This window comes from Otolemur garnettii, unplaced genomic scaffold (genome assembly GCF_000181295.1).
Source record: "Otolemur garnettii isolate 467f Iridium unplaced genomic scaffold, OtoGar3 scaffold00047, whole genome shotgun sequence".
In the NCBI taxonomy this organism is placed as follows: Eukaryota; Metazoa; Chordata; class Mammalia; order Primates; family Galagidae; genus Otolemur; species Otolemur garnettii.
The window spans coordinates 10,522,640-10,542,148 of record NW_003852442.1 but is presented as its reverse complement, the minus strand read 5'-3'; the positions used below and the strand labels follow the sequence as shown (position 1 = coordinate 10,542,148).

The 19,509-nt window shown below is 41.3% G+C and overlaps 1 protein-coding gene across 1 annotated transcript; it reads left to right on the top strand.

Annotated features, from left to right (window-relative positions):
- Nucleotides 1-415: 415 nt before the first annotated feature.
- TAT (tyrosine aminotransferase) lies at nt 416-10,801 on the top strand. The gene is made up of 12 exons (XM_003791381.3): nt 416-531; nt 1,210-1,456; nt 1,620-1,724; nt 4,230-4,297; nt 5,170-5,328; nt 5,835-5,973; nt 6,402-6,454; nt 7,524-7,676; nt 7,950-8,078; nt 8,424-8,507; nt 9,264-9,362; nt 9,762-10,801. Exons 2-12 carry the CDS (start codon nt 1,222-1,224, stop codon nt 9,900-9,902), a joined length of 1,365 nt encoding a protein of 454 aa, XP_003791429.1. The 5' UTR covers nt 416-531; nt 1,210-1,221; the 3' UTR covers nt 9,903-10,801.
- The last annotated feature ends 8,708 nt before the right edge of the window (nt 10,802-19,509 follow it).

Below are 19,509 nucleotides of genomic sequence, written 5' to 3'. Positions count from 1 at the left end.
TCTACCTGTCTCCATGTGAATGGATAGAAAAGGTCATTACTACTGCCCACCTGGGAGTGAGAATGGAGTGTACAGGGATCAGGATCCAAGGAAGGACTCTCAATTTTTACTTTCTGTATCTCAGTACTGTTAAAACTTTTGTAACAACAACAGCAACAAAAGATTTAATACAAATTACCCACCGGTATCAGAACTTGCTTCCTCACAAAGTGCCCAGAAAGAGTTAAGGTAGAGACTTCCAGGTGTTAGAAGTGAGGACAAATTCTGCGTTTGAGGGTGGTGGGTGGGGTTAGGGCTGAGAAACAGCAAGGACCTGGGAGGGGAGGGGAGGGAAGGGGCCAGGGGAGGGCCACCGCTCAGCTCTCAGCCCAGCCAATGGCAGGAAAGTCTCAGGCCCAACGCCCAATTGTGGAGACTATTTCAGGAGTCAGCCTCTGTCTCTGAGTTCATTGTCACCGTAACTTGTCAAAGGAGAACCCAGTGAGCTTCTAGGTTTGGCTACTTGAAGGCAGCTTCTCCTTTACTTGGAAGGTAATGATCTCAAGCCTGGGCTGCTCTGTTGGTGGTGACGGGCTGGTTGCTTTCCTCCTTTTGGTGTATTACGTTGCTTATGGGCTAGGGCTTCACTTTTACTAAGGACAATATTAACACTAAATTTTTTCTTTTAAATCTATAATCCTTTTATTATTATGACAATTATAACTACAAAGCATTAAGAAAATAACTATCATCTCAAAGGAAAAATAGTGGGTCTCTGCAGAGGGCAAGATACACGGTGTTGAAACATTAGGGAGGCTCCTTCTTGGCCTTTCTTTCTCCATGTGGAGAGGAGGGGGCACCGATGCTTTGACCGTTTAGCAATTTGCATGTTATTTCTCTCTGGTTTCACTGGCTTGGAGTGTGGTTACGCTTTCACAGGGTCTGCAGTGTCCATAGCAAAACCCACTTACCATAGATGAGGACAACATCAGGAGTGGATTCTTGCTTTACTTTCCATCTCAAGAGAAAGCTTTAAAATTCCCCTCATTCGTAGCAAAGCTACTTTACAAGAGAAAGTAGGAGAAAAAGAAAAAATGGAAAGAAAGGAAAAGTTTGGAAAGAGGTACCCAGTGAAGTCACCTTGATGTATAGATGCCAATGTAGCAATCTGATTCCCCCTAGTGCTTTGCTCTCAACATCATGGGACCGCTCTCTTCCTTTCCCCCATAGGCTTCCCGAGTGATGGACCCATACGTGATTCAGATGAATGCCAATGGTGACCTCCCCTCTGTTCTGGACATGCATGTTAGCTTAGGTGGCAGAAGCTCTGTGCCGGGAAAAATGAAAGGCAGGAAGGCCAGGTGGTCTGTGAGGCCATCAGACATGTCCAACAAAACTTTTAACCCCATCCGGGCCATCGTGGACGGCATGAAGGTGAAGCCAAATCCAAACAAAACTATGATTTCCCTGTCAATTGGTGAGTTGGGGACATGAGACTGGGGCTGTCATTATCTCCACCCCATTCCCATCCTTACCAGCTGGTTGGAGAAGATGGGAGTGGAGGGAGAGTCTAGTGCTGGACAGGGGAGGGTAACCTCTTGGTGGTTCCTTTTGTTTTTTTTTTTCCCTCCCATGTAAAGGGGACCCAACTGTGTTTGGAAACCTGCCTACAGACCCCGAAGTTACTCAAGCAATGAAAGATGCCCTGGACTCAGGGAAATATAATGGCTACGCCCCATCCATTGGTAAGCTCCTCCTGAGACTATACCTGGTGGCTTCCAAATCTTTAGTGCTCTTATAATAGGACTAAACTTCCAGCAATTCTCCTCACTTTCATGATGCATAATTCATAAGGAGAAGCTAAGATTGAATGGATTTTGGGAAAATGGGCTCAGGAGGCTGAAGCATAAGGCATCAAAGTCCAACTTCTTTTCTGGCTTCCTTTGGCAGACTGGTACTTCTGGAGGCTCCCAAATGTACTTCTCAAATAATGCTTCTGTCCTATCCTTACTCATGCTAAGGTGAAGGCCTTGAGTCTAGCTGGAATTGCTTGCTTACTGAGTCCTCTAGGTCCTAAATTAATTTATTTACTGTCCTGTTTTATTTCTTCTCTATTTGTTTAAGGCCTATTTTCATTATGTCCTGATCACTTTGAAATGTAATTGGAGTGGTTTTAAGATCAAAGAGGTGAAAAGCCTATAGTCCTGGCTACTGGGTGGCCGAGGCCAGAGGCTCACCAATGGCTATCGTGGAAAGATAAAAGATTGTCTCTGATAGAAAGAAATCATTCCTGTTTAGGTTTAATTATTTTCATCTATTAAAAATTTCTACCCTAAAAGAAAAACAAACAAACAAACAAACAAAATTTCTACCCTAAAGAACTTGGCAAAATAAGTCATTCTTCGGCTTTGTTTCACGGTTTCACGTTTTTTTCCCTAGTGTATACATGAACATAGAAACATATTTTTTTTCTTTTTGAGACAGAGTCTTACTTTGTGGTAGAGTGTTGTGGCATCATAGCTCACCACGACCTCAAATTCTTGGGCTCAAGTGATTCTCTTGCCTCAGCCTCCCAAATAGCTGGGACTACAGGCACCTGCCACAACACCTGGCTATTGTTAGAGACAAGGTCTCGCTCTGGTTCAGGCTGGTCTTGAACCCATGAGGTCAGGCAATCCACCTGCCTTGGCCTCCCATAGTGTTGGGATTACAGGCGTGAGCCATCACACCCAGTCTAGAAACATATTCTTTTTTTTTTTTTTTTTGAGACAGAGCCTCAAGCTGTCACCCTGGGTAGGGTGCTGTGACATCACAGCTCACAGCAACCTTCAACTCCTGGGCTCAAGCAAGTCTCCTGCCTCTGCCTCCCAAGTAGCGGGGACCACAGGCGCCCACCACAACGCCTGGCTAATTTTTTTTTTTTTTGGTTGCAGCCATCAGTGTTGTTTGGTGGGCCCAGGCTGGATTCGAACCTGCCACCTTAGGTGTATGTGGCTGGTGCCTTAGCCACTTGAGCCACAGGCACTGAGCCTAGAAACATATTCTTAATGAAGAATAAAAACCCAGTTTCATGCTAAAATCATATTTTATAAAAATACTTCAAAGAGATATCAGGGTCATGGTTTTTAGGGTAACTATTGACATTTTATAAAGTTTCATACAATAAAAAACAAAATTATGACCAGAAGTTAGGTTATAAAAAAGTTTATAGTGATTTTAATTTTTTTTGCAGTTTTTGGCCAGGGCTGGGTTTGAACCCACCACCTCCAGTATATGGGGCCACTCTCTATTCCTTTGAGCCACAGGTGCCACCCTGAGTTTATAATGATTTTAATATCCAAAGTATTAGGGAACTGAAAAGCCAAAACCAAGTCTCCATTTGATAAATGTTCAAAGGATTTAAGCATTTTATGCCAAAGGAAATACAGATAATTATATAGCTAGATAGCCAGATAGATAAATATATATACATATATAATATAGATACATAAACAAGAGTGTTCTTTCTCATTAACAATTAAGGAAATACTAATTTGTATAATTTCAAGAGTTCCATTTATACCTATTAACAAACATTATGAAATAGTGTCTCTGTTTTGTTAACTTGTTTCAGAGTAAAGTTTTGCAAATATAATGGGCATGAATCTGCCTATACTTCAAGCTTGTAAGCCAATACTTGGAAATACTGTACAGGAAAAAAATTTAAAAGAAAAAATTTGCAGAAAATACTTCTATGAATGTTATATAACACACAAAACATAAAACAGACCACATCTGTTAAATGCACTGATTATAACTTTTCTTTCTTTTTTTAAAATTAAATCATATTAGTGCACATTAATACTATCGTGGGATACAGTGTGTTGTTTCCATATACAATTTGAAATACTTTCATCCAATTGGCCAACATCGCCTGATTATAACTTTTCAAAAAATACAATCCTTAAAAGAGATTTAGAAATAATCTAAATCCTTTATTTTACACAGAATAAAACATCATTACAGTGATCAAGACACTATTTTATGGTTTGGGGAGCTCCTTCTTATTACTGTTTAAACATCTGTGTTTATGCTAAAATTGTAAAATGTAAAGTGAATCTCCTTTATCTACAGCAGCTGAGAGCTGAACTAAACAGAATGTCCTCTGTGCAGGGGCAGGATGCAGACTGAAGCCCATGCTGACCCTCTGGGGCATAGCTGTCAGTTGAGGGCTGAAAACTCCACCTTCCACTTTCTATTCTATTTTTCAGGCTACCTCACCAGTCGTGAGGAGATTGCTTCTTATTACCACTGTCCTGAGGCACCTCTGGAAGCGAAGGTGAGCCTTATACAAGGTACCAGCTCTGAAGCAATTTAGGGCTAACAATATCCCCCTTTCCTCGTTTCTGTTCTACAAGGAATAAGTTTGCTGTGCGGGGAAGAAGCTGAGGATAATTCCCCTTTAGCAATTCGAAGACTTCTAGTGTTGTTAGGGTCACTTATCAGGGACTATATTTGGTGTCATTGTGATATAATAATGACACCGCATACAACTTTCATGGTATCTGTTTCAAGGCGTCAATCAAATACAAGATCACCTGTATTTGAGTGTCTGCAAAATGCCATTTAAGAATAATTCATAAACACCAAACAATGACATGTTAAAAATTAACAGAATATTTTTTTTATTTGTAGCTTTTCCCATTCACTGTAAGGACATTCAGAGAGAAAGACAGAGGACATTGGGTTGGTAGCAGTGACAGGTTAAATGATGCAATCCTGCCTAAGGTTTACCGTGTGGGGTCAGCATTTTCTAACATAAAAGGTGTTGTGTTCTTTATTTTCTAACATAAGAGATATATTTCAGAGAAGAGCCAGGTTTCAAATCTCTGGCCAAAAGTAAATAAATAACCAGGTGAAAAAAGTCCAAGGCCAGCAGGCCCTCACATGGAAATCTGCTGAATCACAGCCTACCCGTCCTCTTAAAAGCGACTTGTTTATTTAAGTGGCCAACATTTTTAATGATAGTTAAGATATGAACTTATATATACATATTAATTTCTTTTGGTTTTGGCTTAGTATAGTCCCTCCTACTTTACGTAGAACTTGTTAAAGTAAGTTCATTATTGCTCCCGACTCATCCATCTGACATCCTTTTCTCCTGTTGCTGCTGGGACCCCTAATGAAATAAACCTTTTGTTTTTTCCACAGGATGTAATTCTGACAAGTGGCTGCAGTCAGGCTATTGAACTTTGTTTAGCTGTGTTGGCCAACCCAGGGCAAAACATCCTGGTTCCGAGACCCGGTTTCTCTCTCTACAGGACTTTAGCTGAATCTATGGGAATTGAGGTCAAACTCTACAACTTATTGGTAAATAACTTCAAATTTGTTTTTTTATTTCTAAGACAGAGTCTCACTCCATCACCCTGAGTAGAGCGTCATGGCAGCATAGCTCACAGCAACCTCAAACTCTTGGGCTCAAATGATCCTCTTGCCTTAGTTCCCATGTAGCTTGGACTACAGGTGCCCAGCACGACACCTGGTTAAGCTTTCTATTTTTAGTAGAGACCAGGTCTCACTCTTGCTTAGGCTGGTCTCAAACTCGTGAGCTGAAGTAATCCACCTGCCTTGGCCTCCCACAGTGCTAGGATTATAGGTGTGAACCACCTCGACTAGCCAACTTTAAATTTTAGACTCAAGTGCTCACTTACTACCTTGTAAAAATATATGACCATTACCTCAGGAGCAGAAGGTCTGAAAGTAGGTGGCTGAGTCCAAAGACACATTTTATTACTTCCATTGCACTCTTGGGTTAAGTGAGTAGTCCCCCTAAATTTTTCACAATCATCTTTATCTCATTCTTGCTTCCTCTCTAGCCAGAGAAGTCTTGGGAAATTGACCTGAAACAACTGGAATCTCTGATTGATGAAAAGACAGCTTGTCTCATTGTCAATAATCCGTCAAACCCCTGTGGGTCAGTGTTCAGTAAAAGTCATCTTCGGAAGATTCTAGCAGGTAAGTTCAGCAGACTTCACGGAGGAGGAGATGGGGACAAAATTCGTTAGCTCTTTTCTGGAATGACAAAAAAGTCTGGAACTTCTCTAAGTTCCAAACCTGTGATGGAGAGAGAGGGGCCCCACCAGCATCTCTAGTCAACAGTGTGCCAGAGGAGTGGTAGGACTTGCCTAAAGGAAGGAGAAAAAGAAATACTTGCTTCTTCACCACTCCCATCACGTAGAAGAGAGTTGAATTGTCTAGTCAATTAAATGGCAGATTCAGTCTCTGTACCATGGAAGAATATCTGAATTTTCAGTTCTTAAATAGGAAGACAAGACATGCAAACATAAAATACAAAGCACAAGAAGACCAGGTGAATATTAAGTGAAAGCGAAAAGGCAATTCACGTTGAAAATAATTTCAAATCATGTTTCTCTTATTTGCAGTGGCTGCAAGGCAGTGCGTCCCCATCTTAGCTGATGAGATCTATGGAGACATGGTGAGTCTTGGTCAGGATATACAACTATGATAATCTCAATCCCAAATTATTTTATGGGATTTTTAGAGGTGGAAACTGGAATAATCAGAAGCAGCTCCTTTCAGTACAGCAAATCAGCATCCCTGCACTCTCATCAAATATAAACTCCTTAGCCAGTTTTCCAAAACCCAAAGCACTCTGGAAATCCCAAGACTCTTAGAATTCATTTGTTTGCAAAACTTGATTTGGCCTGCTAAAAAGATATTTGTAGATTTTATGTCTCCCACTTAAGGATCTAGATATTTGTTAAGAGTGTAGGGGAGGTAGGAGAAATGTTAACTATTCTTGAGTAGGAATGCCATCATAGACTGTTCTGGGAGAGTTACATAAAGAACATAAAGGCTCAGCACCTGTGGCTCAAGCGGCTAAGGCGCCAGCCACATACACCTAAGGTGGCAGGTTCGAATCCCCAGCCCGGGCCCGCCAAACAACAATGACAGCTGCAACCAAAAAATGGCCAGGTGTTGTGGTGGGCGCCTGTAGTCCCAGCTACTTGGGAGGCTGAGGCAGGAGACTTGCTTGAGCCCAGGAGTTGGAGGTTGCTATGAGCTGTGATGCCATGGCACTCTACACAGGGAGATAGCTTGAGGCTCCGTCTCAAAAAAAAAAAAAAAAAAAGAACGTAAATACGCCACAGGACCTTTCTAAAGTCCAAACCATTCTTCATTCTGCAACATATCTGGGGCCAGGAATTTCAGATAAGGGACTGGGGGCCCATATTTTATTTTTAAATCTGTAACTCCAATAGTCACTAATTCCATAGAGCCAGCTTCTTGGAGTCATACATATTACTGTGTGAGGGTCAATTTCCTCATTTTAGCTTCCTTTAATCCACACTAGACACCAAATTCTTTGGATAGCCCCCTCTGAAACCTCTGGGAATCCCAATCATGCCTCAGGGTAGGAATGAGCCTATTTACCCAAGGCCTCATCCCTAGTGATAGAAGGAAAAGGTCAGGAGGTGTGGGATCTGGGATTCCAGAGGGGAAGTAAGCAAGAAGATGATCATATTTGGCACCTCTCTCCTCAGGTGTTTTCAGATTGCAAATATGAACCACTAGCCACCCTCAGCAATGACGTCCCCATCCTGTCCTGTGGAGGGCTGGCCAAGCGTTGGCTGGTTCCAGGCTGGAGATTGGGCTGGATTCTCATCCATGACCGAAGAGATATTTTTGGCAATGAGGTGAGAATAATGTGGTGAAATAGTATGTATATTGTAGGGTATTTTCTTTCGAGTGACAAAGTAGACTTTTTGCTCCATTATCTTTTTCTTGGCAGTCACACAGCAGGTGTGTGGCAGAGCTGAGCTCCAAACCTAGGTGGTCTAAGAAGGCCACTAGGCACTATTGCTTCCCAAGATTAAAAATCTGATAGAAAAAGAGGTCAGAAGAAGAATCCCCCAAGTAGGGACACTTAGGCTAAAGCTAAATGATGTGTTTCTTGGGGGGACTTTTAGATCCGAGACGGGCTGGTGAAGCTGAGTCAGCGGATACTGGGACCCTGTACCATTGTCCAGGGAGCTCTGAAAAGCATCCTGCGTCGTACCCCACAAGAGTTCTACCACAACACCCTAAGCTTCCTCAAGGTAAGGGCAGCCCATGGCCTTCCACTTTGGGAGTTTAGGAGCTGGAGAAGGCCACCAGTGGAATTAGGAATGATGGGTTCTAAGTTCTGGAGCAATGTTCCAACATGGGGCTTCCATATCAGGGGCAGCTTCTGTGTAAGTATCCACCCACACATTTCTCTCACTTCTGGCAATTTGCTCTGCTCCTGGTGGAAAACTTCAAGTGATGGAGCTTTTTCTTATTGGCTCCTTATGCCAGAAGATCAAACATAGGTTCCTGGTTTTCAATGAGGGCTCTAATTTTGACAACTTGGGTTTTCTTTTACTTAATTTTTGATCCTGATTTCTCTCTGCCTCCTTTTATAGTCCAATGCTGATCTCTGTTATGGGGCACTGGCTGCCATCCCTGGACTCCAGCCAGTCCATCCTTCTGGGGCCATGTACCTCATGGTAAGTCTGTGAGTGGCAGGCACTAGATTTATCTATGTTATAAAGCAGAGGGAAGCCAGGCAGCAGGATTGCCACAAAGAACCAGCTAGGCTCCTGGGTCAGTCTTATTCTGATGTCCCATTGATGTAATTTAACTGCAGTGCTCGTAATACTCTTAAAATGAGTAAAACTCTTAAAACTCTTCAGTACAGAGAATCACTTAATGTGGAAATATAGGGAATATATAAGATGTAAGTGAAAGGCTTTCTGTTCCACTGTGGTTTTCAACTGGGAGTGATACTGGTTCCCTAGTGGAGTTTGGAAATGTACAGGAAATTGTCAGTTTTCAGAATGACTTGGGAGTGCTATTTATTTATTTATTCATTTAGCATTCCTGGTCCACAAAATGCTATTGCCATTTAGACACCCTACAATGGGGGAGACACTCCCATGTAATAAAGAATTGCCTGGCCCTACTGTTAAGGTCAAAATAATGCCAGTGCCTCTTTTGAGAAACACTGGTGTTCTATTTCCAGCTTTCACTTCTTGGCATCTAGAAAGGAACTGTTCAATAAATGAAAATATTAATATAAATATATCCTCTCCTCCCTGAGAAAAATTCCGTGAGTTCCTCAATGCTAAGCATTCTTAGTTATTAGTGGTAACATTCCAAGATAATCTTTTGAAGTAGACCCTCCTTTGATTTTTGGCCATAGGGTGTTGGCCTGTTCTCCCACCTTCTGATAAGTTTGCCTCTCCTTCTTCTTATTGGTATAGGTTGGAATTGAGATGGAACATTTCCCAGAATTTGAGAATGATGTGGAGTTCACGGAGCGGTTAGTTGCTGAGCAATCTGTCCAGTGCCTCCCAGCAATGGTGAGTGCTTATATCTCTCTCAGGACGTTCTTGTTTCTACGGCCCCGGGAGCTCTCCCTGGGTTGGTTTTTAGCCTGAGCACTTCTCCTCCAACAAAGTGTATTCTAATTTGGTAAATTCAAACTGATGTGTCTGATAGGTCCATTTAAAATTTCTCTCCACGTGGGAAGAAAAGTTGCAAACAAACATTTTAAGTAGGAGGAAATCAAACTTGTCCCATAAATCTCTTTTAGCATGAGTGAACTCAGTTACTTAGCACTACAGTGATGGGGAATGAATAAACTGATGGCCCTGATAAAATGGCATCATTGCTTCTTGCTGATTAGGGCCTAGCCATTTTAGGGTAGTGCAATACCAGATTCAATTGCTCTGAAAAATAATAGGCTCTTATTTTTGCAGTGCTTCGAGTATCCGAATTTTTTCCGAGTGGTAATCACGGTCCCCGAGGTGATGATGTTGGAGGCTTGTAACCGGATCCAGGAGTTCTGTGAGCAGCACTACCATTGTGCTGAAGGGAGCCAGGAGGAGTGTGATAAATAGACCCTCATTCGTTCTCCCGAGGATGTGTCCTATCTGGGAATGGCTGGACCGGCCTTACCTCTCCTCAGGGAGTCAGATGGCCCTACTGGGAGAAGGGCCTCCAAAGCACCATGTTACATGTTCAGGATTGCTCTGCTTTTCCTCTTAAACCCACATACACATTCAGTCCCTCTGCTCTACTGGAGTGACTTGCTAATTCATTAACCTGCCCTCCCCTGTGATTGCCTCCTTTTTTCTTGAGAGTACCAGGTGAACAAAAGTTCCAGAAAGCAGCTGAGCTAAGAAAATAAGGGCTCAGAATGAGAGAAGCAAAAGATGGAGAGAACTTGTACCCTCACCATTTCCACACACTCTAAGTAAGAACATACTCTCTCCTGTCAGGTCTGAAGCCCAACTCAGTTAGTGCCTCACTTCAGGTATAACTCACTTTATGCAATAGAATTATAATTGGAAAGAAGTTGGGGACACACATATTTGGTTAATTATATTTGAAGATGTTAGGCAAAGTTTCTATTTGAAGGATTCCTGAAAGAAGCCTTTTTGTTGATTTTTTTTTTTTTTGGTAAAGAAATGTTTTGTGTTGCAAATAAATATCCTTTGATTGATTGACTTCCTAAATTTAGATTTGTGCGCATCAGGCTTTCTTAAAGTGAGAGCACATGTGTGTTACAGAAAGGAGGAATCAGACAACCTTCCAGAAAGACTGCTGTTAAGGGCCAGAAATATCCTTATTGTTATGGAATCATTACTTTTGCTGTAATGTTAATATTGATTTATTATGTTATATTATCTTTTCATACGTTTTCTAAGAAACATTTATATAGACAAGGTCCTTTATTTTGCCAAGAGCATAAATTATTGTTTTTCTTCTTTTTTTAAAAAATAAATTTTACCAAGTATGTGCTGCTGTGATGTGTTTTTTTCTCCTCTGCAGGGAAATTTCTATCCTCAGGCATTGCTCAATGTGACTGCTGCATTACCCACTAGGTTTCATTTACTTCTTTGTAAATGTTCTGACTTTTGGAGTTACTTAACCACAATTCCTAAGACATTTTATCTGGGCGCTCAACTTCTGACTCCCTACTTACAGGGCAAACTTAGAGGCAACAAATTATAACTATTGGCCCTTATCTTTATACTTTTAACATTTTTGGATCCCTAACATCTAGTCCCAAATTCCCACCCTTGCCTAGATCCACTACCACTTATTAGGGAACAAATTCAAACCCATTCAGCTTGACCCAGCAATGACAGGTATCCCAGACCTTCCTTCAGCATGAGCTTTTTGTCTGCAAATTCTCCTAGGCACGGTTGTCTGTTTATTTTTTTTCCTCCCCATTTCCCTTAGAGGAGGGAGCCTAAAGTTACCTTGTAAGGTTGAAGACAGAAATATACCATAATCAGGAGATTCATCACCAAGGGATGTTCTCCTTATGTGGAAGAGGAAACTTAGGTCTCAACCCTGCCAGTCACACCCAAATAATTTCCTTTACAAAAATAAACATCAAAAGTTCCCTTCCAATCTAAGTTTGAGTTCAGTGAGCTAACGCTAAAATTTATCTTTTAATTTTCCTCAGTAAATCCAAAACGAATATACAATGATTAAGATAATAGAGATTTCAGTTTCCTGTACGTCACCACTGCTGACAAGTTTCCAAAAATGCCTGGCTCCTCTTTTCCTTTCTTCCCATCCAATCCCCTAAAGATATCTGTCCAGAAATAAACAGGAATACTTAGTGGTTTACGGTATACACAAGACGTTTTAGATTCACACATTACAGAATTCTCTTGAGAATTTCCTTGGTATCTACATTTTGATAAATGAGCCAAATGAACATTCAATCTTTTTTAAAATAATAAATGCACATTGACAAATCTCAATTACTGTCCTTTCTCATCCCTGCCCTTCAGCCATTCACTTTCTTCTCTCCCGAAGCAATCAGTTATTAGTTGCCGGTTCATACTTCAAAATTATTCTGTGCACATGCAAGTTGTTTATGAACGCTTTTTTTTTTTTTTTTTCAAATCAACTACTCCTTAACTTTACAATTCTTCCCTATGGAAGTCAAACAACGGATGACATTTCTGAAGTGTCCATCATGTCTCGGATGTCTCTAAATAAAAAAGGAATTCTCGGGCGGGGGTTGCTTCCTAACAAGTTTAAAATTCGCATGAGAGAGCTAATTGCCAGCTATCTGAGCACCTTGAGACTACAAAAAGGTCGGAGGGCTCTCAAAACTGTGCATTCGCCTTTCTTCCTATGTCGGAGCACCGCCTACCGGGGAACTGGCGAGCACCTCAAACGTGCTGCCATAAAGCACCGAGCCTAGCCCGCCCGCAGCAGCCATCAACTCTCGGACCGGGGACGCACGCCTGCGCAGTGGGCTGCGCTGCGCAAGGCGCACGCGCGGTTGCTGGACTACGCATGCGCAGACAGTGGGGGCGCTCCAGCCGCAGGACCCAAGCGGACCGCGAGAGGGTGTTCCGGTAGCGCCTGCTTTTTCTTACTGAATTCCATTTTGTTTCTTCCCTCGGCCTCATCTCCCAGATTTACCCCCTATTTCGAGTTTCCCTTTCTCCTTTGCCCCGGATTTGGGTCCTGTCTTGTGGAAGGCTCTCAGGAAGTTGACAGAGCATCCTTGGGAATTGTAAACACCTGTTAATCCTTTCCTAGCTCTAGGCCAGTTTCAGCAAGTCCGGTGAGTTGTGAAGCAGACCAGAAAATCCCTTTACCTGGTGTCAGTTTTCTATAGTATGGTTCCCCCACCCCCGGAACTTTTCTCCAAAGAATCGTGTCCCTCACCGTCTTGGGTCTCTTACCGTTAGGGTCTCTTCTCAGCCACGAATCCACTCCTACGCGCTTGTCAGAGATAAAGCCAGACACTAAAGTGGTAAGGACAGATTTTAATCAGTAATATCCTATTGAAATAGAGAAGAGTTCAGCACAAACTCAACCTCGACTTTGGTTTGTACAGAGGTGACAGCCTTTTAAAGGGAGACGGGTGTGGGTGACTCTACAGTAGAGTCAGAGAAGTGAACATTTTAAAAAAGTGGGAAGGGGTTTGGTCCATGTGAAACCCATCTGGGTTTGTTAAATGGTCCTTGTGGAAGTTAGACTTCTACTCTCTCACGGGTGCTGGGAGGCAGGGACCCCATCTTCAGGTGCTGCTTAGGGCAAATAGTGAATTCTTTTGGCTCCTGAGCTTTTTCAGGCAGGCACTTTAAGGGGACTAGGGTCATTTTTGGGATATGGCCTTGAGCTGTTAGAAATTATGTTTTGTTTGGATCTGTTAAAGTCTAATGGAGAAAAAGCTCAGAGGATCCTGGCGAGAGTTTACCAAGGAAAGAATTTTTGTCACTTTACGTGCTCTGCACGTTGCTATGCACATACTCTCTATGGGCCAAATTGTTTCACGGCACCTGCCCAGGAGGCAGTCATTTGCTGACATTTCACGTAGAAGTATATTATGTAAGAAGTGATGCCCAGTTTCTCAAAGAAACCAATCAGCAGAAGATCCAACACATGGCATGTCTTAATTTTGTCAGTGTTTCAAACATAGAAAAGAATTCTTGCTCATTCATTATTCGATAACCACAGTTCAGTCCCTTGATAGAGTGTGGTGGCGTCATAGCTCACAGCAACCTCAAACTCTTGCGCTCAAGCTGTCCTCTTGCCTGAGCCTCCTGGGTAGTTGGAACTATAGTTGCCTGCCACAACAGCTCAGCTATTTTTAGAGATGGAGGTCTTGCTCTTGCTCAGGTTGGTCTCAAATTCTTGGGCAATCCACCCACCTCAGCCTTCCAGAAGTGCTAGGATTACAGGTGTGAGCCACTGCACCGGGCCATTTTGATGCCCCATTTTAAAAGTAAACCCAAGAGTGTGCTCCCTTCAGCAGTGCATCTACTAAAATTGAGATAATATGAATATTAGCATGGTACTAGAAAACCAAATTAAACAGTACATTAAAAGGATTATTCACCAAGTGGGATCTATTCCTGAGATGCAAGGACAGTTCAACATATAAAAATCAAACAAAATATCACATTAACAGAATGATGTACAAAAACCCCATAACCGTCTTAACTGTTGCAAAAAATTAGTTGACAAGATTTGATACCCTTTTGTGATAGAAACTCTCAACAAACTAGGCATGGAAGGAAACTATGTCAACATAATAAAGGTTGTATATGAAAAGCAGACATCTGACATCGTACTCAGTACTGGGAGCCTGAAAGCTTTTCCTCTAACATCAGGAACATACCCCCTCTCACCACTTCCATTCAACATAACATTGGAAGTGGTAACCAGAGCAATTAGACAGGAAAAAGGAAAAAAAAAAGGCATCTGAATTAGAAAGGAAGGAGTAAAATTATCTCTGTTCACAAATGATACAATCTTACATGTAAAAAACCCTAAAGATTCCACACACAACTCTTTAGAACCAGTAACTGGATTCAGCAAAGTTGTAGGCTGTGAAGGCAATATGGAAAAATCAGTTTTTAAAATTTTTCTTGAATTTTGTATTTGTTTTAGTTTGAAGTTTATTTTATTATTATTTTTTTTGAGACAGAGTCCCACTTTGTTGGTAGAGTGCTGTGGCATCACAGCTTACAGCAACCTTAAACTCTTGGGCTGAAGTGGTCCTCTTGCCTTAGTCTTCCAATTATCTGGGACTATAGGTGTCCACCACTATGCCTGTTTTATTGTATTGTATTTTATTATTATTTTTTGAAACAGAGTCTCACTTTGTGGCCCTTGGTAGAGTGCCGTGGCATCCCAGCTTACAGCAATCTCAAACTCTTGCACTTAAGCGATTCTCTTGCCTCAGTCTCCCAAGTAGCTAGAACTAAAGGCACCTGCCCCAAGACCCTGCTTTTTCTTTCTTTCTTTTTTTTTTTAAGAGTTGAGGTCTTTCTCTGGCTGGGGCTGGTCTTGAACTCCTGAACTCAGGGCAATCCACTTGCCTTGGCCTCACAGAGGGCTAGGATTACAGACCTGACGACCTTGCCCAGCTTCAATGAATGATTTTAAAAAAATTAAGAAACAATTCTACTTGAAATGGCATCAAAAAGAAGAAAATATTTAGGAATAAACCTAATCCAAAAGAAGTGTGTGCAATTAAAACTATAAATCATTACCGAAAGAAATTAAAGAAGACAAGAGTTAATAGAAAAATATCTCATGCTCATGGATGAGAAGACTCAATGTTGTTATGATGTCCATGTCACCCTAAGTGATCTACAGATTCAACATGATCTCTATCAAAATCTCAATGGCATTTTTAGCAAAATACAAAAAAAAAAATCACCCTAAAATTTATATGGAATCTCTAGGGACCCTGAACAGCCAAAATAATTTTAAAAAGGAATAATAAAATGGAAAGAATCACACTTTCTGATATGAAAGGACATTACAAAGCCACTGTAATAAGAACACTGTGGTACTGGTGTAACGACAGACAAATGGACCAATGGATTAGAATAGCTGAGAAATAAACCTTCATAAATATGGTTAAATGATTGTTGACAAAGGTACCAAGATCACTCAGTGGAGAAATGACAGTGTCTTCAACAAATGATTTTGGGAAAAAACCAAGATATCCACATGCGAAAGAATGACAGGTGGAGAAATTGGAACTTTTTGTATTGTTGGTGGGATTGCAAAATGGTGCAAACACTGTGGAAAACAGTATGGCAGTTCCTCAGAAACTTAAAAATACTACTACTATATGATCCAGCATTACCACTTACAGGTATATTTTCAAAATAATTGAAAGCAGGATCTCAAAGAGATGCTTGCACATTCATGTTCATAGCAGCATTATTTGCAATATTCATGAAGCAGAAACAACCAAAATGTCCATTAAGGGCTGCAGGGACAAACAGAATGTGGTAAATAATGGAATATTATTCAGCCTTAAACTGGAAAGAAATCTCATCACATGCTACAAAATAGAAGAACCTAGAGGACATTATGTTAAGTGAGATAGGCCAGTCACAAGAAGACAAATACTGTATGATTCCATTTATATGAGATATCTAAAGTAGACAAATTCATAGAAACAGAATATGGAATGGAAGATACCAGGGTCTCTGGGGAGGGGGAAAAGGGATTTGCTTAACAGGTATGTAATTTCTGGCTCAGTGCCTGTGGCTCAAGTGGCTAAGGTGCCAGCCACATACATCTAAGGTGGCGGGTTCGAATCCCCAGCCCGGACCCGCCAAACAACAATGACGGCTGCAACCAAAAAATGGCTGGGTGCCTGTGGTCCCAGCTACTTGGGAGGCTGAGGCAGGAGACTCGCTTGAGCCCAGGAGTTGGAGGTTGCTGTGAGCTGTGATGCCATGGCACTCTACCCAGGGGGACAGCTTGAGGCTCTGTCTCAAAAAAAAAAAAAACAAAAAAAAAACAGGTATGTAATTTCAAATTTGCAAGATGCAAAAGTTTTGAGTATTTGTTTCACAATACTGTACACTGTAAACTTGAAACTGTACACTTAAAAATGGTTAAGATAGTGAATTTTACGTGTTTTTTGAAATACACATAAAAATCCATGAGCATGAAAGTTCTGTGATGACAAGGATTTTTTGCCTTATTTTCTTCTATATGCCAGGTGCCTACAACAGCATCTGGCACCTGGTAGGCACTCATTATATATTTGATGAATGAATAAGTATATGAATGAAGGGAAATACAAAGACCAATGTGTTGCCATTACTTTTATCTTCTTATTAAGTGAACTACGAGAAAGGGAAGTAAGTTTAACTCAAGATGGTACTAGCATAGAAGGAAGACCCAGAGACAAAGGCATTTAGATTATTTTCAAAGAGCTACAAGGATATGATCAATAAGCACTTGGAAAGACATTCAGCATCATTAGCCATCAGGGAAATGCAAATTAAAACAAGGTACCACTTCCCACTTACAGGAAGGCTAGAATAAAAAAAGACGGACAATAGTGAGTGTTGGGTAGGATGCTGAGAGGCTGGAGCCCTCATACACTGCTGGTAGGGATAGAAAATGGTTCAGCCACTTGGGAAAACAGTTTGGTAGTTGATCAAGAGATTAAACATACAGTTTCCATCCGGCCCATCAATTCTCCTAGAGAAAAGAAAACATATGTTCACACAGAAACGTTTATAGAAATGCCCATAGCAGTGTTATTTGTAACAGTCATAAAAAAGGGAAACAACCCAAATGTCCGTCATCTGATGAGTAAGTAAAATGTGATATTAATGTATCTACACAAGGGAATATTACACAGCAGTACAAAGGAATGGAGTACTGATGAATCTTCAAAACCTTAGGCTAAGTTAAAGAAGCTAGTCAAAGATTTTAGGTATTGTTTGATCCCACTTATATCAGTGTCCAAATAGACAAACTCATACTGGCAGAGACCAGACTAGTTACTCCTAGAGCTGACGGTGAGGGTGTTTGTGAGAGATGGGGAGAGAGACTGCTAATAGGTACAGGGCTTCTTTTTGGAATGATGACTATGTTCCTAAATTGATCGTTTTGATGATTGCCCAATCCTGAATGTGCTAAAAGCCATTCATTCATACAATTTAAATGGGCAAATTGTATGATGTGTGGAATATATCTCAATAACACTTACTTTTTTTTTTTTAGAGTCTCACTTTGTTGCCCTCAGTAGAGTGCGATGGTGTCATAGCTCACAGCAACCTCAAACCCTTGATACTCAGCAATTACTGAAGCGACTCTCTTGCCTCAGCCTCCCGAGTAGCTGAGACTACAGGCACCACAACGCCCGGCTATTTTTAGCGGCAGGGTCTTGCTCTGGCTCAGGCTGGTCTCAAACCTGTGAGTTCAGGTGATCCCCACTCACCTCAGCCTCCCAGAGTGCTGGGATTACAGGTGGGAGCCACCGCACCCTGCCAACATTTACTTTTTTAAAAAAAGGTACGAGGTAGTCAGACTTCAGGAAGACCAACCCAAATATCTGTTTAGCATTTAAAGGAATTTCAGATTTTCTAAAGAAAGGAAAAATCTTATAAAATTGCCCGTTTGCATTGATCTGTTCATAGTGGAGAACCGCAGCTGTTTCTGATGTTCACCATATTCACAGACACTGTGATCTTATCTCAGATGTAGGCGTTCTAAAAGTCAGTGATAAGATAATTCCACTTTTTGTTAGGAAGTCCATGCTTTCATGAATTAGTTTGGGGACTAGAACTAGAAGGGTGGCCTTGTCATTGCTGGTTCATCTCAGGGTACAAAGGGCTTATTTTTCCCGACTCTGGCATTTCATAATGGAAGCAGGGCAAAGTGTCAGCCAGGCTTCCTGACGCCAAGAACAATACAAATTTTCTCGAAAAACATCTGAGCTATTTCTAGGTATAGCAGGATTAGCATGTATGTTAGACTAGTGGTCTTTACATTTTAATTGTTCATGTGTTCTTTAAAATAATTTAGAATTCTTGATTATGAAATTCCAAATGTATAAAAAGTTTGAGGACCCCTGGTAAGGCCTCCCCTCCCCTAGGGTTAAACTCCAAACCTTGGTTACTGAGAAAGTACCAGCATAAACATATTCTTATTGTTCCAGTTTTCAAGCCCCTCTTTGTTTCTGCCCCTTTGAGGATTCCCTTAGTCTCTTGGAAACCTGGTTATGAATCTGAAAATAATTTTGTTCGATTTTATCCCACATATCTAGGTGCTTTGTAGCCCAAGCATTTCATATATAGTTTGCAACGTAGCTTTAGAAACCTTCAAACTTCTTTTAGCTCTCTCCAACACGATGCTTCCTCCTTTCTTTCTCTCCCCTGGAATCTGTGTTCCATAGCACTTAAAATTTTCTGCCGTTATCAAACTCTTTAAAATAGTTCACCTCTTCACCTTAACTGTGACTTGGTTCTTCCTCCAAAGTCACTACCACCCCACAGCCTGTTTGAAATTACTTTTTCCTGATCACCCAGACTCTATTGTTCTTTTAAGATCGATACTTCCCCGGCCTCAATCACTAGCCTTCTTTAAAACACACACGATATTGCTTTTTTATGTTCTTTCCGTGTACTCTCCCTTATTTACTTAGGGCCTTGACATATGGGAAATTTCAACACCTCTGTGGTTGGATGACCTTACCAACACCCTAACTCAAGGCTTCTCGTTTATTCCAAATCCAAGGAGCTATAAATTCTCCCATGATGGCCACCCACTCCCAGAACGACACCTTTATTCTTTGTCATCATCCAAACTAGACTAGCTTAGGACTCTTAAACCCTGACATATAATTTATTAACCACAAGCTGCTCACCCGCCATTGCTCTAACTGCGTCACACCTGGACATCAGTAAGGCCTCTAACCTCTCCACACATTTCCCCCTAAGTCCATTAACTTCCTCGTATCGTTTCATTTCTTCTCCTTTCCAGCGTCCACGCCATGGTGCAAGACTTCACCCACATTTCTGCCAAGTACCTCAACTTTTTATCTTCTTTGTCTTTCCACAGCATGTACCATGCAAAGTCTTGATCTGGGATTAATTTAACTCTGAACCTTCTCAGTTTCTATACTTAAAGATTATTGAGTGCGATGGGGGCGTGGCCTCTGGGCCCTCAGCACTGATTGGATAACCCTTTGACAAATAC